The sequence below is a fragment of the Silurus meridionalis genome, chromosome 2 (genome assembly GCF_014805685.1).
Source record: "Silurus meridionalis isolate SWU-2019-XX chromosome 2, ASM1480568v1, whole genome shotgun sequence".
In the NCBI taxonomy this organism is placed as follows: Eukaryota; Metazoa; Chordata; class Actinopteri; order Siluriformes; family Siluridae; genus Silurus; species Silurus meridionalis.
The window spans coordinates 32,246,555-32,273,990 of NC_060885.1; the positions used below are offsets into that span (position 1 = coordinate 32,246,555).

A 27,436-nucleotide genomic window follows, 5' to 3' on the forward strand; every position below is an offset into this window, starting at 1 on the left:
CATCACAATGTGTGCTTTTCCGGCACAATTTGGTTTTTCCCCTCGCAGCTGATACCTCGGTTAAAATTCTGTTGCCATGTACGATGGTTTTGAGGCTTTTTTTTTTTTTGGCCCAATGCAATAATCGAACGTACAGCACAATAATCGAGTGTCTATAATAAATATTGTTATAGTAGAGTGCCAAAAATTCTAGAGAAGTTCTTCCCACTCAGACTGTTTATAAATCCCAAATCTAAAATTGTACTCACACACACACACACACACACACACACACACACAAACACAGAGATAATGGAATAAAAATAGCTATGTGAGAAGCAAGCTTGTAAATAAATAAGAAATCAACATCTGCAGTATCTGAATCCCCCAGCGACGGTTTCTTCACATAGAGGAAAAATGAAGGACTGGGCAGCAGGACATTAAAATAGGATTTTTAGGCAGTTCATGGTCACTTTGTTTTATTTTTGTTGTATTTAATTAGAAACTCTAAAATTCGAAAAAATTTTAATTCATAGTCAGAAAAACAAAAAAAACGAAATATCCACTGTTGTGCATGTTGTCAAAATGTTGTTACACAACGTTTCATGAAATCACAGAGTCCATGAAGAAGGAGTGCAATAGAGGAATTATCATGAAATGAAAATGAAACGAAAACTCAAACTGCCAAAAAAAAGCTGCACAGTTGGACGTCTGAAAGACCTGGAACACACAAAGACGGCAATCACGCATGTCAGACTTTTCTGAATTCAGGGGTCCAGAACATCTCTGGAAAGTTTGCGTATTCGCGGGTTGGTCTGAAATTCTTCACTCTGAATTCGACAAACTCAACAAGCCTGATATGAGAAGATCCAGCGCAGCTGTGTTGGCGAAAGCTAAGGCAAAGGCTGCATGGAGAACTGCAAGGCAAAGATGCAAATAACTCGGACTTATTTTAAAAAAGAGACGATTCGTTTTTTAAAATGTACCTAACACATTATGAATGTTTTTCTTCCCCCGGGCTGCCAATAATTCCGGACTGTAGATATATTTAAAAACACATACACACACACACACACACACACACACACACACAGAAGAGCCCAGCAGCAAGCTGAGAAAGAGACGACTACACAGAACAGACAGCAATCTTGGCTTCATCATTCATGCATTGAAAAATGTTGTATAAACAGGACAGAACTGGCCTAAATGCATCTAAAACAGTTGCAGCTGCAGAGTGACAGATTCATTAACGTGTCTACTCGGGTATTAAATACGACCACGGAAACCGCAAGGACAATTCGTGCGACATCATGACAGGAGATCCACAGCTTAAGATGAAAATGATCGATGTTACTGACCGAACGGCAAAACCGTCATATACCGATAATACGAGCAATAAGTTTGTATTCCTCGAAAGTGTAAAAAACGTCCACGATTTTTATGGAGAATGATTTTGGTGCTTTAAATCTACCACTGAGAATCACCATGTCGAGCGTTTTACAGCATAGGAATCCGGGAAATTTCATTTATATGGAATACCGTGATATATCCAAATTCCTAATAAAGTAAAGAACAAAATACGACAAGGCGAATGCAATACGAGAGACGGCGTGCGGTATAATGGCGCAGTCACCACTCGATCACTCTCCTCTGACCGTCCTAGTCGTGTTGAGCGATTTGCTGGCAAATTTTTTTTTTTCATCCATTAAAGAACAGCATGTTTCCCAATGGTGCAACAGATCGTAAGCACGAACGGCCAGGAGGCGTAACGGCGAAACTGGCTGAAGAATGGCGTACTCTTTTTCTCCTTCCTGTCAATCAGAGCAACACCACCCAATCATGGAAGCACGAGCTGAACAGAGATCGCGTCTTTCCCTCTGAGAGAGTCTTTCCCTGCCATGTGACGAAGCATGAGCGGCAATTCAATCGGCTTAACGTGTCTCACACGTGATAACTGTCACTTTTTGAGTTAACAAGTTGAGGAGAGAATATTGCATTCGTTTATATTTAGTATCATGAAATAACAGCGTTGTCGTGTTAATTTGAAGACCACAGCAACTACAGTTTAAAGACCTACAGACTTTCTGAAAAGAATGCGGTGAAATTACAGTTTCAACCCCCTGGAGTTGTGAAGCACTGACACTGGAGACTCCTTCCATCAGCACTAAATAAAGAGAACAGAAAACACGTGCATGTTTTATATATACACAGTTTATATATATATATATATATATATATATACAGTGGAACCTTGGTCTATGAACACCCTGGTGGTATGTTTTGATACACGAACAAAAATATTGATTAAATTTTGAATATGTATGAAGCTTTGATATACGAACATCACGCTGGGACGTCGGTTTTTTACGCACGTTTCCCAACTCAGCAACAACAGCCAAGTTTCACAAGATCGTTTTTTTAGTAAAAGTTGAAAAGAAATGAGATTCGAGGGAGTCAAAAACTGAAATGTAGACTAAGTGAAGATGAAAAGCTTCCCGACATCATTATCTCCTCCAAGGTAAACATTGTTTTCTTTCTTTTTATTTGAGATTATTATTGTTACAATATTCAGTAATACAACAAATATCATTTATAACCGTATTATTATACTGTAGTACTGTATATTGTTATGTATTTTGAATTTTATATTAATATTATATTTTATATATATCATTTAATTTACTTTTTTTGTTATTTATTTATTTTATTACATTTTTTTTTAGCTTAAAGCCCCAATAAAATGTATTCAATAACTATTTTATTTTATTTATATTTTCCTCGGTTTTTGGCTTTTTTTTTTTTTTTGTAATATTTGTATGATATTTTTCAAGATTAATTTTCTTTTATTTTTGTGCAATAGTTTCCTTTGTTTAGTGCTGATAAGAGGGAGACTCCCGTGTAAACTGTAATTTCACCCCTTGGAGTTTCGAAGCGTTGACACTGGAGACTCCTTCCATCAGCACTAGACAATAGAACACAGGACTGAAATAATCCAGCACAGGTTCCCAGGTCTGCTTCTGGAGCCCATAAAGGTGTTATAGATCAGGTGAGGTGTCAGGAGCAACACAATTATAAAACTACTAGGAATATGTGCAGCATGGAGAAGGTGCTCATTGTCTTCCCAAACCTGTTGTAAAGTGTAAGTAATGCCTGAGACACGGGTCCCAGGTGATCCAGGTGATCCAGGAGATCTTGGTGATCTCATAGAGTGTATGACAGCATCCACCTGCACCTACAATGAGCTAGCAGCTGTCAGGTTTCTCCTGTCAGGGTCTGGAGATACTCGAACGTACTTACCTGAGGACACCTCAGACAGGTATGGCAGCAGGGAAACGAAAGTGCTAGCCAGCAGCGCTCGTGCCCGTGCTCGTGCCCGTGCTCTCAGGTGCAGTAACGCGTTAGCTAGCGAAGTGTGTGCGTGTGCGTGCGCGGAAGCCAGAAGATGCTGCTCACCTTTCTCCGTTTTCCACTCCTTTTTCTTCTTGCTCATGGTGCCGTGCTGCAATGGCTTCTGGCTAAAAGATTTGGAGTGAGACAACCCCAGGCTCACAGCGAGTGTGCTCGGAAACGCAAGAGAAAGTGAAAGCGCTCCGGAGCGGAGATGCCTCCTCGCAGAAGAAGCTGTCAAAATGTATAGATGTAGGGAAGCCGTGTGTGTGTGTGCGCGAGCGTGTGTGTGGCGTGCGTCCCGTGCCCTGCCCTGATTGGACGCGCAGGATCCGGAAGTGTTATTCTGATTGGTCAGATTCATGTGCACCTCCGAACACCGCTGATGGTTCGGGTTAGGTTGTACCCTCGAGAGCGTCGTGATGCGGTCGGGTAGCAACCGCGTGCACTACCGAGGGCCACTTGTAACACACCGAGTGCACTACATGTTTTATTAGGATGCAACATATGAGATTCATCAAGTGCAAAACCAAACGAGGGCCTTCAAGAGTTCAGAAACTACAACAAGAAGCAATAATCATCATCGTAATAATAATCCTATTTATCACAAGCATCATAATTATCACAAGTATAAATCATCTAAAGTATCATTATCATAAGTAACATTATTACAATAAGAAGAAGCAGAAAGGATTACATTGATGATGATGATGATGATGATGATGCATTTATTTTTATTTCTCCTTAAAGGCATATAAAAAATATTATGTTTGATTTTATATAACAATTCTATAATGTTATATAATATATGTAATGTATTATTTGCTGCATTATACTGTATATTGTTTCATATTGTATTTTATGATATTGCATTGTATGTTTTTTTGTATTCTATTTTTATTGTATTGTATTATTTTTTGTATTGTGTTTTATTGTATTTTATGGAATTGTATTGTATGTTTTGGTATTTTGTGTTATTGGATATATTGTATTGTAATGTGCTTCATACACCACTAGAGGTCCCCAGAGCTCCTAAATAAATGTTCACAGGTTTTGATCAGAACACAATGCCACATGATCTTCGTGAAAAATGTCATTTTTATACATTAAATTCAGATGTTTTGTCATTATCCATTTTAATATAATAAAAAAAAGCTACATTTTTCTATTTAAAGCTTTAATAAAACTCTTTGCGGTTCACTTTTCTTTTCCTCCCTGATTATCGCGGGAATAATCAGGAAGTGGGAGGAATATCTCGGTTTCACTGGGTTTGGGGAGTAGGGAATCGAGTGCGAATCGACTCTCTCACAGTCTAATGCGTTTATAGGTATGAGTAAAGAGTCGAATCCCTAAAGTGAGTCATAACGCTGCTCAGCTTCAATAAATTCTTGGTGTGCAACTACTTTCTGAACCTACAAACACTGGGCTCCTTATTGGTCAATTTATTACCAGAAGACGTTGTTTTATTTTTAGAAAAGCAACACAATTACTGAAAAAAAAAAGAATCAAGGACTGTTATATAACACACCAAGAACTTTGTACCATTTCACATCCTATTGTAACTCCTCTGTGTCTGTTAAATTTACAGCCGACAAGATTTCAGGAAGAGCCTTCTGAGAGGGAAATGATGCAGGTTCTTGAAAACATTCAGTGAGTACAAGACAAGTTTACTTAAAAAAAATAAAGAATTAAATAAAAACACATCTCCAGTGCGCGTGTCTACGGAAGTTTACGGTAGAGCAGTGACACTGAGAAAACGCAGCCAGTCGTTTGTTTTTCTAAATGAAATGCGTGCAAACAAGAATTGCTCACTTTGCTAATTAAATGTAGGTAAAATCTGCTTAGTTTGTTTATAGTGCTCGAATTCAACACAATATTTAAAATAAAAATATAGTGGCACGAAACAAACGCACGTAATTTTTTTGCAGATTATTTGAAAACGACTCGTGGTTACCGTAAAACCCATTATATACACGCACGTTTTATACAACAGCAACCCACACGTGCTCATTACATTTTTATTTTGATGCAGATTGTTATTTATATATACACATTTTTCCTCTTGTCCTGCAAATTTCTTATTTAAACTAAAATAATCCCCAATGCCTTCTATGTGCAAAATGCTTCATGGATTAATACTTGACGATAAATTGCTTTGTTTGGATTAAATATTGTTTTGGGGGGTTTTGTGTCATAGAGTCAGTAATATATAGCCAATAAATTCTTGTCAAACATATGCACCTTGATTATTTGTCATTTTGGCTTTTTCTCCACTTAGAATTCCTTCCAAAGATTAAGTTTTTAACACGGTCCCATCATCAGAACACAATCACCATTATATATTCAATTGTCTTCTACTATTTATTTTCTTTCCTTCTTTGCCTTTCTATACTTGCACTCATTTCGTTGTCTCCTTGCACCAAATCCCTTGCTCTTTGCAGACAGGCCATTTCCAGCCTTGACCTTCAGAAACGTTACTTCCTGGCCATTTCTACTGCCGGTATCGGAGGTCTTCTACTCTACCGAGCGTGGACTAAAAAGTCACAGAAGATCTCAGTTGGAGATGGATGGTGGAGAACAGAAGAGAAACCCCTAACAGAGGACAGAACCATACGTCCATTTGTTGTGGAGACCTCCAAAGAAATGCTAGAGGTAGAAAATCTGAATTATTACTGAATTTATGGAGCGTGAACTCTACACACCCTCGTACAGAAAACTGTTTCAGGTTAATATCATGGTTTTTTTCTTGATTTCAGGATCTTTACCGGCGCATTGACCAGACACGATACACAGACAGTTTGCAAGACTGCAGATTTCACTATGGCTTTAACTCCACCTATCTCAAAAAAGTCACTTCATACTGGAGGCATGAATTTAACTGGGAGCGACAGGTGAAGGTGCTTAACAAGTACCCACACTTTAAAACCAACATTGAGGGTGAGTTCACGTTTGCACGGTCACAGACTCCGTTCTGTATTTTTTCTAGTGATACGATCTTGAATTTTTGTGATAGATTCTTGACACTGGACCCTTATCATTCTAGGCATAGATGTGCATTTCATTCACGTGAAGCCTGTACAGCGTAAAGCTGGACAGAAGGTTGTTCCTCTCATCATGGTGCATGGCTGGCCTGGTTCCTTCTATGAGTTTTACAGGATCTTGCCAATGCTCACGGAGACCGAGGAAGATGTTGTATTTGAGGTCATCTGCCCCTCCATCCCAGGCTATGGGTACTCTGAAGCCCCTCATGTACAGGGTACAAGACAATAAAAACTTTTACACAAGCACTTTTTACAAACCCTGATGGAGAACCATTAAAATGTTCTATAGAGCGTAATGTATAACCATTTACAGTTGTGGCATTTGCCTTTTATACAGAGCAACGCACACAGTTATACAGCTGAGCAATTGAGGGTTAAGGGCCTTGCTCAAGGGCCCAGCAGTTGCATCTTGGTGGTGCATGCAATTAAAACCCATGATCTTCTGATCAGAAGGCTACCCAATAACACCTAATAGCATTTGAGGAATCCACTGAGGAATTTGTGCAGACGTTTTGCCACGATTTGAACAAAATTTCTCCATATTAAATAATAAATTGCGACAAATGAGGAACATAAAAAGGAACAGGAACCCCTACATATTTCTTCTCATGACGGACAATCAAGAATTTATAAACATACAAATTATGAACAGCTCTCGCTGCAATTGTGTTCCTAAAATGTTGCCATTTTCATTACCGCAGGATTTAATACCCTGGATGCAGCTCGTATTTTCCACAAGCTGATGGAGAGACTGGAGTTCAGTGAGTATTACCTTCAAGGAGGAGACTGGGGAGGATTTATCAGCTGCAACATGGCCCAGATCAAACCTGAGTAAGATATTACAATGCATTGTATTGAGGATTCTGCGCACACACACTCGCACAGGTGCTATTGCATTGTTTATCTTCATGCATACTGCTGCCTCAAGGCACTTGTTTTAATCAGTACTTTAAAGTAAATGAATTTTAACCACCTTATGAGAAATTCATTATTTACTCTGGATTTCGTTCTTCATTCATTTATTGTTGCTTTTAATTATGTCTGACTGGAATTGTAAGATATTTGTATTATCTAGATATTAGAATTTGCATTATCTCTCGGACAAAAAGGTGCGTCAAGGGCTTGCATCTGAACATGATTAACGCAAGGGCAGGAAGCACCCTGACCATCTTCTGCCTCCTCGTCGGACGTTACCTGCCCTTCCTGGTAGGATTCACCAGAGAAGATGTGCGCCGTCTATACCCTTACATGCAAAAGAATGTGTATGACCTGCTGAAAGAATCCGGTTATCTGCACATCCAAGCTACCAAACCTGACACTGCAGGTATCAAACAAAAGAGCAGGTGTCAGTATCACAACGCTTGCACGAGTCACTTCAAACCTTTCGATGTTGCAAACATGATCACTGTGAAAAGGATAAAGCTGAGGATTTGCCAAGGTGGAGTTGGTTAATGCTTTACTTTCCTCCTCTGACAGGCTGTGCAGTGAATGATTCTCCAGTCGGTTTGGCTGCCTATATCTTAGAGAAGTTCAGCACCTGGACAGATTATAAGAACAGGGATCTTGAGGATGGCGGATTAGAGAGGTAAAGATGTTTTATAATGTTTTTTTACAATACACTATTTTAAAAAGTACACTGAAGGTCCGCAATAGCCTCAAAATCCTGCACTTAAATTACTTAGCATGTGAACACCTCACGATTTTGACTTGTTTTTTTATCAATATGTTGACCACATTCGAGCGTCTTCAACCTCAACGAGATAAATGTACACACGCAGCTCTGTTATCAAAAACCGTTTCACGTAGTACACAAGCCTGCCACTAGAGGTCACTGAAGGCTTTGAGAAATGAGCTATTAAGCAAAGCAGACGCATTTTTGAATGACCAATGCAGTTCCAGTTTTTTTTAATGAGTCAGGTGGTAGCTTTTTCAAAATAAATTATGTAATTTTACTAAAATATATAAAGAATAGGGGCTTGGGAGAATGTACAAGGATATGTTGAGTCTTATGTGTCTTTTTTATATATATATATATATATTAGTGCTTTAGTTAGATGGACAGACAGACAATCATAGAATAATGCAAAAAAAAAAACCTGATTGGAGTGGATGGGAGGATGGATTGATGAGCTGGTGGGTTTTTGGATGGATGAATAGTTTGGCGACTGGATGGATAAATGGATTGGTGGAGGGGTGGGTTCAGATGGGCAGGTAGGTCGAAGGATGGATTGGTGGATGAGCACATGGGTGGATGGAGAGATTGATGGATGAGCACATGAACGGATTGGTGGATGGGTTCATTAATTAATAAATTCATTCATTCCCTTGCATTTCTGTCTACATTGTGCAGCCCTAAACAAATTAGTACAGTTTCCCTTTGTTCATGCTAAACCTTTAACTTTGCCATAGGAAGTTCAGTCTGGATGATCTCCTCACCAACATCATGATCTACTGGACTACAGGCTCCATCACCCCTTCAATGCGCTTCTATAAAGAGAACATGGGCAAAGACTTCCACAAACGAGTGGATAATGTGTAAGTTCAAAAACCTTCCTATACAATATTTATCTGTAGTAGAATGCAGATTAAAAAGTATAATGAGAAAATGCAAAACTACTTATCAGACCTTCACATACCTGACTGCTCTGTGTGTTTTATACCCAGTGCAAAGATTTATGTACCGACCGGGCTGGCAGCGTTTCCCCATGAGTTGATCCATTGTCCCTGGGTCTGGGCGAGCTCAAAGTTCAGAGATATTCGCTCGTACACCTACATGCCCCGCGGGGGGCACTTTGCAGCCTTCGAAGAACCAGAATTGCTCGCGCAAGATTTGCTCCAATTTGTGAAGAAAGTAGAGAGCAAGAAGGCTAAATAATATTGTGAATTCTGTTGCTTTGCCGTTTTAAGGCTGGAAGAAGATATTACTTGACCCAAAAATCCGTTAATGAATAAACTTGATCTTTTGCTGTTTTCTTTTTCATTAATCCAGTTGGAAAATGACCACCACATTTATATCTGTAAACCATTTACATCCAGACAGTTTATAGTGTGTCATGAAACATTTTAATAGACTAGTTCTTGTCACTGTGTATAAAAAAATATAGAATTGGTATAAAAGTTAACCTTCAGGTATAGAAATAATTTAGATTTCTGTTAAGTTGATCACACTATTAGTCTGCGTTCCCAAGATAAGACGTGTTGGAAATGTATTGTGTCATAATAAAGGGAAAAAAAACAAAAAACTTGTCTCTCCATTATAAAAAATGCAGTTAGAATTATTGAAGAGAAGCACATCAATGATAGAATTAAGCCGTTAATGGCAATGTGAATTAATGGCATTTCGTTTAAAAAGAAAATTATGAATAAAATGTAAAAAATAACTAAATTCCGAGGTTTTTCCATCAGTTATACTCATCAATCCCTGAAAAATCAGCACCATGTTTTTCTTACATTCAGGACAGGGTCATTTACAGAAACCCTTAATAGCTACAGGTGTTTGAAACCATATATAATCATCACAGTCTCTCGTGTCTGCTTTTCTCTGACCGCTTCCTGAAGCAGCGCTGGCTAACGCTATCACCTGCCTTTTTACCCTGGTGGGAATTTTGAAGTTGATTTTGGGTTTAAACCATTCCACACCACAGTCCCGATGGGCGAGAGCCATGACCGTGGTGCCCATGAGGCGCACTGGCTTAACGTCAGAAAGCAAATCAGCCACGAAAAGAGTGCGGAACAGTCGCCTCAAACATGCTGAAGTTCTTAAACTCCTGTCGCTACCTCCCTGCACCAAAGCCTCCAGGTTGATCTCGTATAACTCTGTGGGAAGGATCCCCGAGCTTCCCAGCAGGAAGAGCACACGAGGGACGACGCTGAGAGAGAAGAGCACCTCCAGGTGGCCCAGCACTTCATCCAGGTCTCGCAGCGTCCGCTGGCACCGATGCCAAGTCGAGTCTCCCGAGGTTTTGACGGATTTCCTGACGGCTCCTTCCTCCATCTATGGCAGAGAGCAGTGGGTTTACACGCTGGTCTAAGAGTATTTATACTGAACAGAAATCTGAACTTGGATAGAAATATGACAAGCTATCGGAACACTGACATGGAGACGATCCCATTCTTCCTATTATCTTCTGACTAGCTGAAGCTCCAGTGGATAGAATTATTACCTTTACCATATGGTCAACAATATTAACAAACATGTTCACTGTGTATAAAAGTTTTAAATGATGATTAATAGGATTGCAAAATCCAGTAATTTTCAAGACTGGAAACTTTCCATGGGAATTAATGGAAATTAATTGGAATAAACTGAGAATTTACAAAATTGCAGTCTATTCTGCTTTAAATCCTTCTGCCTTAAATCCTGTATCATCTATATTATGCATGTCAGCGTATGACCAAACAAAATGTTTGTTTGTATATGGTAGTTTATATAAATTAACCAACATTTCTAATTTATTCCGATACATTTCTGGACATTTTGAATATTTCCAAAATTCCCCAGATGAAGTTCCCATTGAACATTTCTGGAAAGTTTCCACCAATTTGCAAACCTAAAGATTAATAAATAACCGAGTTTCATTTCTTTGTTTTTATATCAATTAAAATATAAATATTGTGTAGACGAGCACTAAACAGTCATGATTTGATGAATAGGTTTTAAATCTTTAGGGGGAAAAAAACATGGATTGATTAAAAACTGTTTTATATGTTTTATAACTGTTTTAAAACTGATTATATGCATTATGTCCTACATAAAGAATTTACACTATAATCATTTGTATTAACACCGGACTCTTGTAAAGACGTATATATTGAATGCTCATGTAATTATAACTAGAGGTCGACCGATTCATTGGTTATGGAACCGATAATTGATTGCAGGAACAATTAACAAAAATCCATAACCAACCTTTTTTTCTTTTCTTGTTGCGACAGCGGCCTCTAGAGGCGAATCAGTGTGCTGTTTATTAAAAGTTTCTTTTTTTCTTTAATAATTTTTTATCTGTTTTTATTTATTTGTCTTATTTTCCTTAATATTTATTAATATAAATATACTCGTATTTATTAGCATATTTGCATGATTCAGTACAGTATTTTTAGTTTTGTAATAAAGTTCAGTACTATTTCACGTAGTGTTTGTATTTTTTTTAAATACAGTATTATTTTAAGAACTATCGTTTGATTAATCGGTTATAAATAAACCTGCATTACACTACCATTTTTGCTTGTTTGAGCTTTGCATCCTCTCTCTCTCTCTCTCTCTCTCTCTCTCTCACTCACTCACTCACTCACTCACTCACTCACTCACTCACTCACTCACTCACTCACTCACTCACTCACTCACTCACTCTCACCTGTGTGGTTGCAAGCTGCTGCTTTTGAAAGAAGACCATCTGGTCGTACGTCATGGGCAGCTGTTGCCTCTGGTACAGGACGCACTTGAGAAGTTCGCAGACGAATCTGCAACAGCCGTCATGTGTCACGCTTCCTGGAAACACCACGTCCACGCGACCCTCCTCTCGGGCTCTCCTCGCAATCTCCTCATCGTCCTCATCATCACACACAGGCTGCTGTGCTGCCACTTGGCTGTAATCAGACGCCTCCTGTCCGCTCATGTGTCCAGGGAGAAAACCTGCAGTGGTCAAAGATATAAAACCTCAAAGAAGAGACCTCCTCATGCTGATCCACTGGAACTTAATATTCTTTTATTGCACAGATGGTCACAGTTTCGGATCACCCAGTTAAAAAAACTATTTCAGGTCTGTCCTGCAGGTTCTATCCATCATGGGTCCTTTACATCATTTGAAAGTCAGAACGGTTCCAATAAATAAAAATACACATGGAAATAATGACGCCAATATTTAATATCTGCATGGTTAAAACGACATCACCATACAACTGACCTCTGTAAACGCTATTTAGAGAGACTTATCTCTTAAGGAATGGCCTGCCCAGTCACTGCAGCTAAATCCTATTGAACTGCTCTGGGATAAACTGGATCACAAGCTCAGAAAGAAACCTCCAACTAGTAAAACCCCCCTTTGGTGATCGTATTTCAGATGAATGTATGGAGAACATAACTGGTGAGAAACAGGTCTGCCAGTCCATCAAATAATATTAAAATCATCTTGTGGACTGTAACTGGAGGCAATGGTTATCTCAATGGTAGAGGCTCTATGTTACAGATCAGAAAGTTAGTGGCTTGACTTTTGGGCCCTCAAGCAAGGCCCTTGATGCCCTGAATCCAACTTCCTAAAAAACCAAAAACAATTTATAGTGCTTATTGTATATGCGACAAATAACAATAGAACTGTTGTATAACCCACGGGAACCCCGAAAACAGTCATATAATCACACAGAAACTGTTATATAATCCCAGCTAAAATACAAGTCCTAGTCAATCTAGAATGTAGTAATCCAAATAAAGATAGAAATCTGTCAAATAATCCCAGTGAAGATACGGAACTGCGATTTATAATCATATTAAAAGATAGAAACCCATCATATAATCCCAGGAACCTAGAAAACTGTCATAAAATCCCTAAGAATAAATCTGTCATAATCCCAAGGAAATGCATTTCATTTCCAGGTTGTGTGTTTGTGAACATTAGTGTAAATATAATAGTGAAGAAAGAGAAAATTGTGTATATTTTCACACTCAGGCAACTGCTGACACATGAACCTGTTTATAATAAGAAGATTTGGGGGTGTTGATCTTTCTAATAGTATTGTATTGTGGCCCACGTGACCCTGGATTGAGTACATTTGCCATCTCTGGACCAGGAGTAAAGCTGGTTAGATAAACTCCATCTACACTTACTTTGGTCCTGCTGGCTCTGCCATGCTCCGGTGCTTTCTTGGTTTTCCTGTAAAGTTTCTGGTGCATTCTGAGACACGTCCATATTTTCAGCAGCTTTATGGAGCTGGACATCACTGAGATCATCAGTGTGGACCATTTGGACTGAACACAACCCGCTCGGCTTCTCCGTCTCTCCTTGGGTTTCCTGATCTTCTGCAGGTTCCTCGCTCAGTTGTGCATCACCCTGATCGAGTCCACCTTGAATTTCATCACGACTATCGACTACACACTCGGCTTTTTTGATAACAGTCATGATTTCGTTTACTTCCTGTTCTTTTCCGAGTCTCTCCTCGCCCATGTCGGTTTGAATTGAATTTCCCCCGCTGGTGCATCATGGGAAACCGGAAGTGTAATCAGAAACCAATGGGCTGTGTCCCAAACAGGAGATATAGGCCGCCTACTATTTTAAACTCGAAATAAAACCTTCACAAAATAGATCCCAAAACCTTTAAACGTGTCGTTTCTTCATTAAATCCTTTTATGACAGTGTTTTTTATTGACATTTGCTTTTCAGACTGGATAGATGCTAATAATAATAAAATGATTACGTCTACAACTGTGTGTATTTTTCACTCCTGCTAAACCTTAGCTTGATTTAATCTTAACTCAAATATTAACTCAAAAACTCATATCCTAATACCGATAACCTGCAACCTAGTCGAGAGGTCACAGAGACAGTATAGAGGCATACATAATATAAAATATTCTAATAATTAACTGTTACATTAGCATTTCAATCATCTGAATCAATTACCTTCGTAAACAATGTTGTTCTATGGTGTAATCGGTTTTATTTAATATTATTTTATGAAGGAGGAGATTAGAAAGACATTGGTTCGTCCCAGACATGGTATGATGTTCTGGTCAGAGAGATTCGTGGTTATATCTGATAATATGATATATTAATTCCTGATCCGATTGATGTCGAGGCCAAAATTCTGAATAGGGAGCATTTCATGCAATTGTAGTATTTCTATACAATTTACATTATGTCTGGCATGCAGTGAGGACAAGAATGAAGACTTTTTGGCACTAATCTACACACAATCATTTATCAAGCGCCCAAGCAAAAACATTTATTTATCTATGAAATTATTATATCAATTATAAATTCAATTCATATTAAAAATATAATTATTCAGATGGAAATATTCCCTTAGCTAAAGACACTCAAAATTAAGCCCAGCTTCATTAAATGCACTTTATTGTGTTTAAAATGTCTAAAGAGCATGACTGGGGTTCACATGATTTGCACAAGTACACACCTCTGTATATAAGGTCCTACAGTGAATGTCAGACTAAAATTCATCTTCCTGTCAGAGTGAATGACTAAAAGTGTCCAGACTTCAATCATTATGAGGTTTATACATTCACATGTTCACAGAGTGATAGATAAATGTGTAGTGTTCGACCTAGTCTAATATTGTCCAGTCCAAAATCCAGGTCATGAAGTCCATAGAGCTCTCCATCAGTATCAAGACATGGCTCTAGGAGCATTTTGCACAGTTTCTACTGCTAACCAACTGGCAAAACTCAATAACCAGGTTAGAAAAACCTTGTTCAAGGGGTTGTCAAGATCCCAATGGCAAATAATAACCTTCTGGAAGAGTAACAATCTCCAAGATACTCCATAAATCAGGAGTGGCATGGTAGAATACAGTGCAGAGTAAAAAAATATTTTTTATAATCTTTAGAGGTATGCATGGTTAAGGTTCACCTCATACCACCAGGACAAAACTGAAATGTTTTTTGGACAAATCTTTAAATGTCCTTCAATGTCCCAGTCAAACTTGATGGTGGAAGTTCACAAAGCAAAACAATCCAATCTAAACATGCCTGAAAAAATGACAGTAAATATGAGATAAACCACACAGATCCAGGAGTTCAAAGCTTGTAGAGACGACACCAGGAGACTCAAAACTGTAATTACTGCCACAGTTGCTTCCTCAGAGTAGATTATAGGTCTAAATACTTACTTCAGTGAAAGGTTTCTGTCTTAGATATTTTTCTCTCTTTGTCATAATGGGTTAGATCAATGGCAAAAAAAAGTCAACTTAATAAATTTGAATATAAATCTGTAACAAAAATGTGCAAAACCTGAGCACTTTCTGAAATGTAAGATTGGGACTACAATGGTAAGTGGAGGTGAGCTGGGGCCCAGACAGACTCTGAAGTGGAAACTTCAATGTGGATTTAAAATGTGATTTGAGAACTTGTTATCCAATAAATCTCTATTCTTTTTAATTAACCTGAAGCATTCAAACTGTTCCTGATGTGTGGTAAAAAACTCGCAAAACTATTTCGATTTTTTTGCACTTAAAATATTTCTTACTCCTGAATCACACGTTCACATTTATTGGCTCTGTCATAATACGTGTTCATTGAAACGTTTTTTTAAAGAACACACTTGGCTCCCTCTATGTCTTTCACTAAAACTTTATCCCCACACATTCAGTCCAAACTCCTGAGCTATCATTCTTCTGATAAATTCTCCTTGGTATTTGTTTAATGCCCTTTCAGCGTATTGGTAGCTGTTTGAGAACCACTTCACTTATGACGAAATGGCGATATTAAAAAGAGTAAAGCACTTTTTTTATCAGAAAAAACAAACATTTTCTGATCATGTGTTTTGTTAATGTGCCAGATAAGACTGTAAAACAATAAAGGGCAGGCTTTAACACATTTAATACATTTATATAATTATTACAGTTAATATCTAATCAAATAATACATTGGGGTCGGCAAAGTACTGAATGTTCCAGCAAACATAATCCTGCTTAAGGTTAATTACTGTTGCATCACAAAAAAATCCACTTATGGTGTTTGTGTGAATGTGGTTCACGGTGCAGGATGCATGCAGCTAAGTTATTTCCTGCTGACTAAATCAGAGGTCGTATATGCTGCGATGAGCACTACATCTCACTCTGAACATAGACCATAAGAACGGAAATGATTGAAATGCAAAATAAAATGCAACTCCTTCATTCTCGTCATTAACCGATTAATGCAGATCAGGGTAAATCCTGTAGAAGAGTGTCCTAGAAAACATGGTGTAACGTAGGAGTACGCCCTGAATTGGATATGAGTCCAGCACACTCGTTCAGACATGGTGGCAATCGAGCATAACCAGTCAACCTACTGTCATTATTCTGCCAGAATTTTACTCTGTTTTTAGTAATAAAATTAATACGAATTAACCCAAAAGAATAGATTTTCCAAACACAATTAAATTAATTTAAAAGCTAGAAATTCTTTACATTTCTCGTCCATTAGAAGAATATATATTCTACATACATTTCGGTGTATAGAAAAAATTTATTTCGAAGTCATGTGTGTTTTTTCCCAAGATGTTACCACAAAGTTAGAAACACACAATTCTGTAGTCTTTGCATTTACATTTACAGCATTTGGCAGACGCCCTTATCCAGAGCGACTTACAACTGAGCAGGGGAGGGTTTTAGGGCTTTGCTCAAGGGCCCAGCAGTGGCAGCTTGGTGGTGGTGGGATTTATACCTGTGATCTTCTGATCCAAAGCCCAATGCCTTAACCACTGAGCTACCACCTCCCTCCAAAGGGAGGCTACCACCTCCCTTTGGATGCACAAGCATTACACTTTCCTTTCAAATAACCCATTCCAACATGACAATACACCTATGCCAAAATTGAGCTCCACAAAAATCACAGTTCTCATGGATTGGAGTGAAAGATCTTGAGTGGCCTGCTCTAGCAATCTCACCTAAAACTTACTGAACAACTTTGAGATGAATTGGAACGTTGACCTCACCCCAGGACTCCTCACCTCACCTACATCAGTATCTGATTTAAATAATGTTTTTTTTGCTGAATGAGCACAAACCTCCACAATCACACTCCAAAATCTAGTGGAACATCTTCCCAGAAAAGTGGAGGTTATTATAAAAGCAAATGGTGACTAACTGTCATTGACTTCTGATCAACAATCAGTGGAAGCAACAATCATTTATAAAAATAAAAAAACGAAATAAAATGACATTTAAAGTCATTTGTAAACTAATTAAATGTATGGAATAATTAGCATTAGCACTCAGGCCCCTGGCTAAATATGGAGATTTGGGTTTTCAAAATCAGGGCGTATAAGATTTGCGATATGAACATTATGTAATGTAATATGCTTCCATGGGCTACGTGCAGATTTTATCTTTTAGATGAATAACGTTTATCATATTCAAACAGAGTCTAATCGTTTTCACCTAATTACAAAAATCTTGATGGACGCACACACCTATTTCCCATTGTTATCCCGACATGCTCCTTCGGAATTACACTATAAATATTCGCTGGGTCCCAAGAGAACTGCACATTCATCTCACCAGGTTAAGCTCGAAGCTTAGTAATCATGCTTGTGAAGGTCGTGGTTTCACTCTTAGCAGTCTGCTTGGCAGTTTCAAGCACTGTGCTTGTAGGAGCGCCAGTTGATGCGGACATCAACAGCCCAGAAACCAAGGAGGCCCTGCGGTTTGCAGTCGCTCAGTATAATGCAGATAGCGACAGTGTATACACCAGTGAAGTTGTTAAGGTTATCAAGGCCCAGGTGCAGGTAAGATTTACTGTTTTATTATAACTATATGTAGTTATTAACGCATCGGCATGCCAACAGTTATCTTAAATCTAACCAAAAGGATTTTAGATCATTTAAAAATAAAAACATTGGTGCGTGTTGGAATCGAGGCAAGGTTATAGTCCAATTTGCATGTATCAGACTTCCAATTTTGCAATTGCAAGTGTACTGTGGGACAAACAAATTCCCATAACTATACCATTTGTTGACTGGCTCACATCTGGACTTAAAATGCCCTATATCAAACAAACCATTTCCTTGCAATCATGGTCAAGTTGCTGTCTGTGTTTCGAGACTGATCTAAGATTACTCTCTGTGTGGAGTTTACATGTTTATATAATCATATAATCTGGTTTCCTTTCACCTCCCAAATACACACGTATTACTGTACTATGTGCTTTAACTACTCTAAACGTCCTGCTTTGGATGTTCTGAAGATAAACCCACTACAACAATGACAAAGTTCTTTTTGAAGATAAATTAATGTCATATCATCCTACTTAAGCAAAATTCGCAATGATTTGCAACTTTTTTTTCCTCTTTTCTTTAGGTTGTGTCTGGTTTAAAGTATATCTTCACTGTCGAGATGGCCAGGACATCCTGCAAAAAAGAAGAACCTGAAAGCACTTGTACCGTCAATTCAGACCCAGCCATTGCACAGGTTAGTTACGCAAAGCTTTCTAATTCATGCACATATTTACTACTTTTAACATAGAATTGTATGGCTTTGGATGCTATATATTTTGCCTCTTTGTCTTCTTCCCTCAAGCAACACGAATGCAAACTGGCAGTGTTGAGTCAGCCTTGGATGCACAGCATGATGCTTATTGAGAATAACTGCTAAGAGCGAACCAGAATCTGTCATCAAATCTGCTTTGTTGTATTTTCTGGATGTATTTGGAGATGGTATTAAAAGGCTGTTCGAACTTGATATGTTGTGAGTTTATTTCTTGAGTTGATAGTCCAGCCTATTTTTTATACTGTAGACTAACTCACCTAATACAGCAACTTCATCTGCTACATATCTCTGTCCACAGAGAAGTTCATCTCAGTCATTTATCTGAAAGCCAACATTAGCCAAAGGGTAAATTTGCCAAAAGCCAAAACTGCACTGCAATAAGTACCAAACTTAATAGATATACACAGCATTTGGGTAGTGTATAGAGGACTCTGACACATGGTGGTGGATGCATTGCAGGACAAAAGGTCTCTGAAACTCAAGACTTCTCTTATGATTAAATGTCATTAACAATCATGGAACATTACAGAGCAGATTTCAACACATGTCTCATGAATATGACTAAACCGTTGTTACAGTAAACATCGGTTTCCGTCGCAGTGCAGAAAATAATGCAGGTTGCAGCAAATATGAAAGTCTTGCTGTAGTCTGGTTTATTCAAGTGATGCATCACAAAAAAAAGCTGCTCAAGTTAAATGTGTTTTAAAAGTAAAGAATTGATAGAACTATACTGTATACAGTGGCATCTTAATTCAAACCTGGGTTGCATTTCACAGAAGCATTGCAAAACAATAGTCAGAGTGAAATGGTGGCAGGCATGACAGTGAACACCCTCACGGCTAAGATTATCTCGGTTTTGCAATGCTTTTAGGAAACTCTGCGCTGATTAGTTTCTGAGAGAGTCACGATGTGATTAATCATTCGAGTTACTTCACTACACTGGATTGACATTCAAAGCCTATCCTGGGAACACTGTAATGAAAATACTAGTTCATCACAGAGCACTTTAAACACACAGCATTCACATGTTGGGGCATGTTAGCAGTCTGACTACTGGCATGTTTTTGGGAGGTGGAAGGAAACCAGACAATCTTGAGAGATATTTCTATGCACTTTTAAAATCGAAATGCTCGACTTCTAAACCCATTTGCCACAAGAGGAAAAAACAACCTTTGGTAAATGAGATAAAACCAAATTCAAGATCACAGTTTGCATGAAGAGTTTTGCATTTAAGCGCACCTCACTGAACAGCACACCACAACAATGATGGAGCTGTAATGACTTGAAAATCGGAGCCACCAAAATGAGGACAGGTTCCTTTTTGTGTCTGGTTTCTCTCAAAGGTTATAAAGAAAGAAGAAATGTGCTTTATACTTGTCACATAAAACTTGAAAGCTCAGTAAAAAAACTTTCTTCACATATCCCAGCGATGTTAGGAAGCTTAAGAGCTTAAGGGCCTTTCTCAAGGGCCCCAAGAGGGGCAAGTTGGCAATACAGGGCTTAAATCCCCAAACTTCCAACCACTTAACCACTAACCTACCACTTCCTCATAACAACTCAGGGAGTTTTTTCTTTGCTTGCTCTTTAGGGACAAATTTATAAAGAACTGTTACGTTACTAGTTGTGCTAGTTGTGCTAGTTGTGCTGGTTGTCTCCGTTATATTAGCTCACCTGGTTTTAGAACAGGTAAGAATGTGTGCTCACCTACATTCCACCACTGTCCAAATGACTGGGTCAGAGCATCTCCAAAGCTGCAGCTGTTTCCATTCTGCAGTGGTCAGTATGTATCAAAAGTGGTCCGAGGAAGGAACAGTGATGATCTGGCGGCAGGTTCATGGCTGGCCGTTGGTCATTGATGCACGTGTGGAGCCAAGGCAGGTCCGATCTAACAGACAAGCTCCTGTAACTCAAATTGATGAAGAAGTTACTGTTGTTAATGAAATGGGGGACCAAAACAATATTAGGCATGTGGCTATAATGTTATGCCTGATCGATGTATTATGATGTATTATTCTCGTCAAGTGGCTTTTATTGTCATTTCTACTATACACAGTGGTACACAATACACAGTAAAAACAGGACAACGTTCCTCCAGAACCCTGGTGCTACACTAAACAACATAGAGCTACAACACAACACAAGCTACGTAAAGTGCATCGAGTGCAACCTAGTGCAAAAAAGTACAGACGAAAAACAGGACAGACAGACAGTACAGACAGACAACACAAGACAAAACATAACCCAAGATAGCTCCGACCAGTAAACCTACTGTATAGTTTAATTATACAGTACTGTGGGAGGAGAACTGTAAAAAACTATAACTGGGAGTAAAGATAAACAGACACAGTGCAGTGCAAAAAATAGCAGGTAGGTGTAATGCGGTCAAGTACAAATAATAATAAATAAATGATGGTGGAATGGAATGAGATGAGTAATGAGTGTGTGTTAAGTTCAGGATGTGTGTGTGTGTGTGTGTGTCTGTGTGTGTGTGTGTGAGTTTCATTTCAGTTCTGTGTGTTGAGGAGCCTGATGGCTTTGGAGAAAATACTGTTGCACAGTTCTCCCTTCACATCCAGTTTTGCTGCAGAACTGGTGCATTTCAGCTTAAGATAAAATAATTAAGCAAAAATTCGTGCATTTTTCTCAAATATGGATTCCCCGAAAAAAAAAATTAACGCTTTTATTGTGCACAAACAGGATCCTAGGGAAATTGTGACGCAATGAGACACGCCCCTATTCCGCTGTTTTTATTAATAAGCCCCTCCCAGTTGTCTGGAAGGTTTCAGTTTTCTCAGTTAGAACTCGCATTTTTATACTTGAGGATTTAGATCGAGGTCCACTCATCATGATTGTGAAGGTTGCGGTTCTGCTGTTGGCACTCTGCTTGGCCTTGGCAAAAGATAATCTTGTCGGAGCCCCGACAAATTCCAACATGAACGACCCTCAAGTCCAGGAAGCCCTGAGTTTCGCCGTCGCTCAGTATAACGAAGACAGTGGCAGCTTGTACACCAGCCACGTTCTTCATGTGATCAAGGTTCAGACACAGGTGGGACATTTTATTGTGAATATACAGAAGGGTTATCCACCCTGACAATGACACAAATGTCCCTTTTCTGGTCCGCGCGCGCGTGTGCGCGTGTGTGTGTGTGTGTGTGTGTATGACGCATGTCTTAATATCCCCAATGGTAACCAACATCCCACTAGGATGGAGGACAGTCTACCGAAGTATACCTGAAAACACAAACCGATTCCAAAAAAAGTTGGGACACTGTACAAATTGTGAATACAAACAGAATGCAATGATGTGGAAGTTTTAAATGTCAATATTTTATTTAGAATAAAACATAGATGACACATCAACTGTTTAAACTGAGAAAATGTATCATTTTAAGGGAAAAACAAGTTGATTTACAATTTTGTGGTATTAACACATCTCAAAAAATGTTGGGACAAGGCCATGTTTAACACTGTGTGGGGACTGAGGAGACAAGTTGCTCAAGTTTAGGAATAGGAATGTTGTCCCATTCTTGTATAATACAGGCTTCTAGGTGCTTAACTGTCTCGGGTCTTCTTTGTCACATCTTCCTCTTTACGATGCGCCAAATGTTTTCTATGGGTGAAAGATCTGGACTGCAGGCTCGCCATTTCAGTACCTGGATCCTTCTTTTACGCAGCCATGACGTTGTAATTGATGCAGTATGTGGTCTGTCATTGTCATGTTGGAAAATGCAGGGTCTTCCCTAAAAGAGACGGCGTCTTGATGGGAGCATATGTTGTTTTAGAACTTGGATATACCTTCAACATTGATGGTGCCTTTCCAGATGTGTAAGCTGCCCATGCCACACACACACTCATGCAACTCCATACCATCAGAGATGCAGGCTTCTGAACTGAGCACTGATAACAACTTGGGTTGTCCTTATCCTCTTTAGTCCGGATGACATCCCAGTTTTCCAAAAGAACAGTTTTCCACTTTGCCACAGTCCATTTTAAATGAGCCTTGGCCCAGAGAAAACACCTGCGCTTCTGGATCATGTTTAGATATGGCTTTTTTTTTTAACTATAGAGTTTTAGCCGGCAACTGGGAATGGCACGGTGTCTCGTCCCAACTTTTTTGGAATGTGTAGCTCTCATGAAATCCAAAATGAGCCAGTATTTGTCATGCCATTTCAAAATGTCTCACTTTCAACATTTAATATGTTATCTATATTCTATTGTGAATAAATGATAAGTTTATGAGATTTGTAAATTATTGCATTCCTTTTTTATTCACAATTTGTACAGTGTCCCAACTTTTTTGGAATCGGTTTGTATTTTCAGAGCAACTAACACACCTACACACATTAAACCTAAAGTACAAAAATTTAAGAGACAATAAATACAGTCACATGTCCCAAAAAAACTGAAAGACACACACACACACACACACACATACGCACACACATTTTAATAAAATGTCTTTTATATGCATTGGGTGTGTAAGAATTCCAGACACACCTGCTTTATTAACATCTCGTGAATTTTACTGAGGGTGCATTGCATATTTCAGATGTATGTGTGAAATCTTTCAGGTTGTTGCTGGTGTGAAGTACATCTTCACTGTGAAGATGGCCACAACATCCTGTTTAAAAGGAGCAGCTAAAAACACGTGTGCCATCGTTGCGAAACCAGTGGTTGGTTACACAAAACTCTTGGATTCCTATTTTTCATTACTGCTGTTAATATTTATTTGTCTTCGCATTCTAAATTTTCTCTCTCTTTGTCCCTTCCCTCAAGCCTCGTGAATGCACACTGGCAGTGTGGAGTCAGCCTTGGCTCAACAGCATGGTGCTGGTGGAGAACACCTGCTAAAAAACTCCAAATGCTAAAATAATCACATTTAATATATATTCAATCAACTAATATCTACAACTTATCACTACTCTGACATTAGAAAAGATCATTTCTAGGGAAAATTTAAAATAGTGGTTAATTATTCAAATGAAGCATATCATTAATTATATTAATTGTAATAAAAGGCTTTAATCAATGCATTCCTTTGTTTAATTGCATTTTATTGAATACCCAGTTGCTGTGATGGAAAACAAGATGCTCCAATTGGGTTGACAGTTTATTCTGCTTGAAAACTTTTAGCCATTTAAATGCATACAGCAAATATGTTGGGAATAAGCCTACTGAAGTTTAGACTAAACATCTGCTGTGACGTCTAGATAGTGTGAAAATATCAAGCAATAGTGCATAATCTTTAAAAGGGGCAAGTACAAAGTGTTTTTAGGAGATCCTTAAAAAATCCCAACTGTACAATGTCTTGAGTAATGCAACAAACACTCATTATAGTGCATCTTCTTTTCAAAAATTATAAAAAAAACAACAAAAAAAAAAAACAGTGCACATCAAATGCCATCCTGTTCCTGCTTAATTATTTTATCAACTGATTATGTGGTGCCTGCACAATGCATAAAATCACACAGCTGCAAGTCAAGAGCTTCCAAGAATGAATACATAACACATCAGTATGAAGACAACATGTGATCTCTGTGATTGTGGAATAATTGTTGGTACCAGATGGGCTAGTTCAGGTATTCTAAACTCTGTAGGCCCTCTGGGATTTCCAGACACAAAAGTCTAGATTTTATATAAACGTTACGAAAAATAAAAAACTGCAACTGAATTGAGTTCTGCAAAGTGTATTAAATTGTGAATAAGAGGTGACAAGTCAACAGAAAATGAGTTGCTAGAAAGAATATAGTACTCATATAATCATTCTTGCCCTGGCAAGACATCCGATCCAGCTCATCGTTAAAGCAAAAACCTGTCCGAGCAACATTCAAGACATAATTTGTATGGTAACAATAATATTATAAATTTATGATAATAGTTTCCTGTAAAGTCATAGTTAAATTAAAGGAGTGAGAAATGGGGATGTGATTTCTAAGGGCTGTGAATAGACATGGGGCCGAGGGAAATCCACAAAAGAAAAACTAACAACTGTTTGCCTGTTGCAACACGTTAACTTCACAAAGCATGGATTCAGTTGATGATTGTGAACTGCGGAATGTTGTTTACTGGCTGCAGTTAGAATACACTCTTGTAGGCACTAAAACATGAGCTTGAGAACTGGTAAAGTTGTAAAAAGAGAACTGGGAAAGTGATACAGAACAACTGGGACATTGTGAACTGTAAGTAAAGTGAATACAGAGATCTGAGGAGTTACCTTTTAGTGTCATGCTGAAAGGTGAGGTGATCTCAATGAATAAATAGTGGCTCAGGATTTGATATAGACATTGGGAAAAATCTGACAGTAAAAAAAAAAAGGTACATTCTACTGAAAATGGGTTCAGCAAATACACTACTAAAGTAAGATATGAGATTTATAAAATGCAAGAGTAAAGTTTTTGGTTTTTTTTATTACATTTTTTTATTTTCTTTTTCTATTCCATCTACATGGACTGTCATAAAAAGCATTGCACTACATGTCGTACACTGTATGAATGTGTGTGTGTGTGACAAATAAATGATTTGTTCTGATATAAAGTATATATAGTAATAGCTAACTTACTATTTATCAGTTACTTTGTACTTACAATTTAATTGTTGGTATTGTTTTCAACTTTTTATATATATTATTTTATATATTATTCATATCATATCATATAAAAATGTGTAATATAATATAATAAAAGTGTGTGTGTGTGTGTGTGTGTGTGTATATATACAGTATATATATATAGAGAGAGAGAGAGAGAGAGAGAGTCACGTGTCTGAGACACGTGACTGATGACGCCCCGCCCACCATACATCACGAGGTATCTGTTTATATAACGGTGTTTTCCTCTCCGTCTCTCGGATTGTTGTTCAGCGCAGTGACGGTGTTGCAATTTTGAGTCATAGAAAGAAGTAAGAAAATGTTTCTGAAGGTTCTAGCTACACTTCTGGCGGTCTTACTGGCTCTAACGAGTGCAGGTTTTGTCGGAGGATGGAGGGATGCGGACGCGAACAGGAAAGATGTCCAGGACGCGCTGCAGTTCGCAGTCGCTCAACATAACAAAGCGAGCAACGACATGTTTGTCAGCCAGGTGTCCAGAGTGATCAAGGTTCAGACCCAGGTAGGACATCCAAACCATCCAAACCGTGCTTACATCATAACAGTACGTTCTGTGGAAAATATGGTGCTGAGATGGTTCCTATGGCCTGCTATTGCAGACTGTGTGGCCTGCATTATTATTATTATTATTATTATTATTACTACTACTCTAATTACTATTAGTGTGGTCATCTATCTATCTGTCTATCTATCTATCTATCTATCTATCTATCTATCTATCTATCTATCTATCTATATTTATATGTGTATTTCTATAATATATAGTCATCAACCAAGTGTAAAATAACATCTGCACCAGATGTTTTGACAATTATTTCTTGTTATTACAGATACAGTTATTATTATGTTATTACAATTATTTGGCAGCAAAAGAATACAGTTTACACACCATACAGTATCAAATAAAATATGAGCGAGAAGAGAGAGAGGGGGAGAGAGAGAGAGAGAGAGAGAGAGAGAGAGAGAGACTCCTCTGCCTGAAACTTGGGAACTAACAGTTCACTTCCTTTTTTTAAGGAAAGTTTTTTTTTTGTCACGATTGTGTCAGTAATGCACAGCTGTCATTTAGCCTTTACAACAATAAAGCTATAATGCACAACAGGTTCACACTGTATATCTTTTTATTTAGTGTACTAAATGGTTTCCTACTTAACTGGATGGATTGAAGCTGCACCAAAGTGACAATTCAAGCTTCAGTCTAATGCGTAGAAAATGACCAGTTAACGTTGAGGAGGCTTTGAAACTTCCACAACAAACATGCAATCATCATGCAGAGCTTTACCACATGACGCATGACTTATTTTCCCCCCACCCACTGACACATGATTAATTACACCTATTTCACCTGCTGCAGGTCGTCTCTGGTATAAACTATAGTTTCACTGTTGAGATGGTTAGGACAGCCTGCAGGAAAGCTGATGTTAAGGAGGTGTGTGCCGCCCATCCAGACAAATCAATTGCAATGGTAAGTTAGTATTATTATAATTACACATCATATACCATATGCACACCCTTACCTTTCTTCATGTTGATGACTGTTTATATTGATGATGGTTATGTGAGCTTACTTTTATGCCTTTGTGTCTCCCCCTAAAGCCCCATGAGTGCCAAATAAAGGTGTATAATCAGGCCTGGACAAGTACCATCAAAGTTACGCAGAACACCTGCCAGTAGAAATAAAATTGCACAGCCAGGATTTGGATGACCGTCTCAGAAACTGCAATCAATTTCCTGAAAAATAAATACACTTGCATAAACATTATTCATCAAGTTATTAGTCTGCATGCATTAATGTGTCTTGATACAATTACAATTATAATTAGAACTCTTTGACTTAGCAATAATTTCCAAATATATGCACTATATATCTGTATACTTTGTTATTGGAAAAACGCATATTTGTTCAGAGACAGCAACATAATGCAAACTGTTTTCTGCATCATTTAAAGCTCTGCATGAAAATACTGTTTACAAATAAAATTGAGTAAATAACTGATTTGATGCCACGTGCTGTTTTGTTCTGACACGTGAGACTATACGCGCTGTATCTCACTCATGTTAGTTCCTAGTGTGTTAACTAAAGTAAAAAAAAAATTAACAAAATTAAAATTAACTTACATCATTTGAATTATGAACATTGTTTTAAAAGGTTATAGTAAATATGTAAACAAACAAACAATAAACAATACTTCTAATGCATTCATTAGCTTCAGTGTTACAAATGCAATCC

General features: G+C 38.1%; 6 protein-coding genes across 11 annotated transcripts in view; 4 read left to right on the forward strand and 2 right to left on the reverse strand.

Annotated features, from left to right (window-relative positions):
* Nucleotides 1–3,671, reverse strand: part of macrod2 (mono-ADP ribosylhydrolase 2) — a 618,133-nt gene extending 614,462 nt beyond the window's left edge. For 4 of the 6 annotated variants that reach the window (XM_046875089.1, XM_046875058.1, XM_046875081.1 and 1 more), the window contains exon 1: nt 3,433–3,670. In XM_046875089.1, the coding sequence (XP_046731045.1) occupies nt 3,433–3,469 (37 nt within the window). In that variant the 5' untranslated portion in view covers nt 3,470–3,670. Of the gene's footprint in view, nt 1–3,432 lie in introns of all 6 variants that reach the window. The other 2 variants (XM_046875066.1, XM_046875074.1) reach the window with 2 other exon arrangements.
* Nucleotides 3,672–4,712: 1,041 nt separating this feature from the next.
* On the forward strand, nt 4,713–9,377 carry ephx5 (epoxide hydrolase 5). Its single transcript, XM_046836016.1, has 9 exons — nt 4,713–5,016; nt 5,808–6,018; nt 6,123–6,303; nt 6,410–6,622; nt 7,109–7,238; nt 7,517–7,731; nt 7,884–7,992; nt 8,817–8,942; nt 9,072–9,377. Exons 1-9 carry the CDS (start codon nt 4,991–4,993, stop codon nt 9,280–9,282), a joined length of 1,422 nt encoding a protein of 473 aa, XP_046691972.1. The 5' UTR covers nt 4,713–4,990; the 3' UTR covers nt 9,283–9,377.
* Nucleotides 9,378–9,451: 74 nt separating this feature from the next.
* Nucleotides 9,452–13,613, reverse strand: LOC124376764 (MAD2L1 binding protein). The gene is made up of 3 exons (XM_046836030.1): nt 13,228–13,613; nt 11,762–12,039; nt 9,452–10,401 (listed from the first exon to the last, which is right to left on the reverse strand). Exons 1-3 carry the CDS (start codon nt 13,562–13,564, stop codon nt 9,871–9,873), a joined length of 1,146 nt encoding a protein of 381 aa, XP_046691986.1. The 5' UTR covers nt 13,565–13,613; the 3' UTR covers nt 9,452–9,870.
* A 3,993-nt stretch (nt 13,614–17,606) lies between these two features.
* On the forward strand, nt 17,607–18,794 carry LOC124403676 (cystatin-like). The gene is made up of 3 exons (XM_046877379.1): nt 17,607–17,842; nt 18,414–18,524; nt 18,633–18,794. The coding sequence occupies exons 1-3, from the start codon at nt 17,642–17,644 to the stop codon at nt 18,705–18,707; spliced, it is 387 nt and encodes a 128-aa protein (XP_046733335.1). The 5' UTR covers nt 17,607–17,641; the 3' UTR covers nt 18,708–18,794.
* Nucleotides 18,795–21,344: 2,550 nt separating this feature from the next.
* LOC124394504 (cystatin-like) lies at nt 21,345–23,635 on the forward strand. The gene is made up of 3 exons (XM_046862775.1): nt 21,345–21,648; nt 23,174–23,275; nt 23,379–23,635. The coding sequence occupies exons 1-3, from the start codon at nt 21,448–21,450 to the stop codon at nt 23,451–23,453; spliced, it is 378 nt and encodes a 125-aa protein (XP_046718731.1). The 5' UTR covers nt 21,345–21,447; the 3' UTR covers nt 23,454–23,635.
* A 1,766-nt stretch (nt 23,636–25,401) lies between these two features.
* LOC124401572 (cystatin-like) lies at nt 25,402–27,202 on the forward strand. Its single transcript, XM_046873968.1, has 3 exons — nt 25,402–25,708; nt 26,561–26,671; nt 26,803–27,202. The coding sequence occupies exons 1-3, from the start codon at nt 25,508–25,510 to the stop codon at nt 26,878–26,880; spliced, it is 390 nt and encodes a 129-aa protein (XP_046729924.1). The 5' UTR covers nt 25,402–25,507; the 3' UTR covers nt 26,881–27,202.
* The last annotated feature ends 234 nt before the right edge of the window (nt 27,203–27,436 follow it).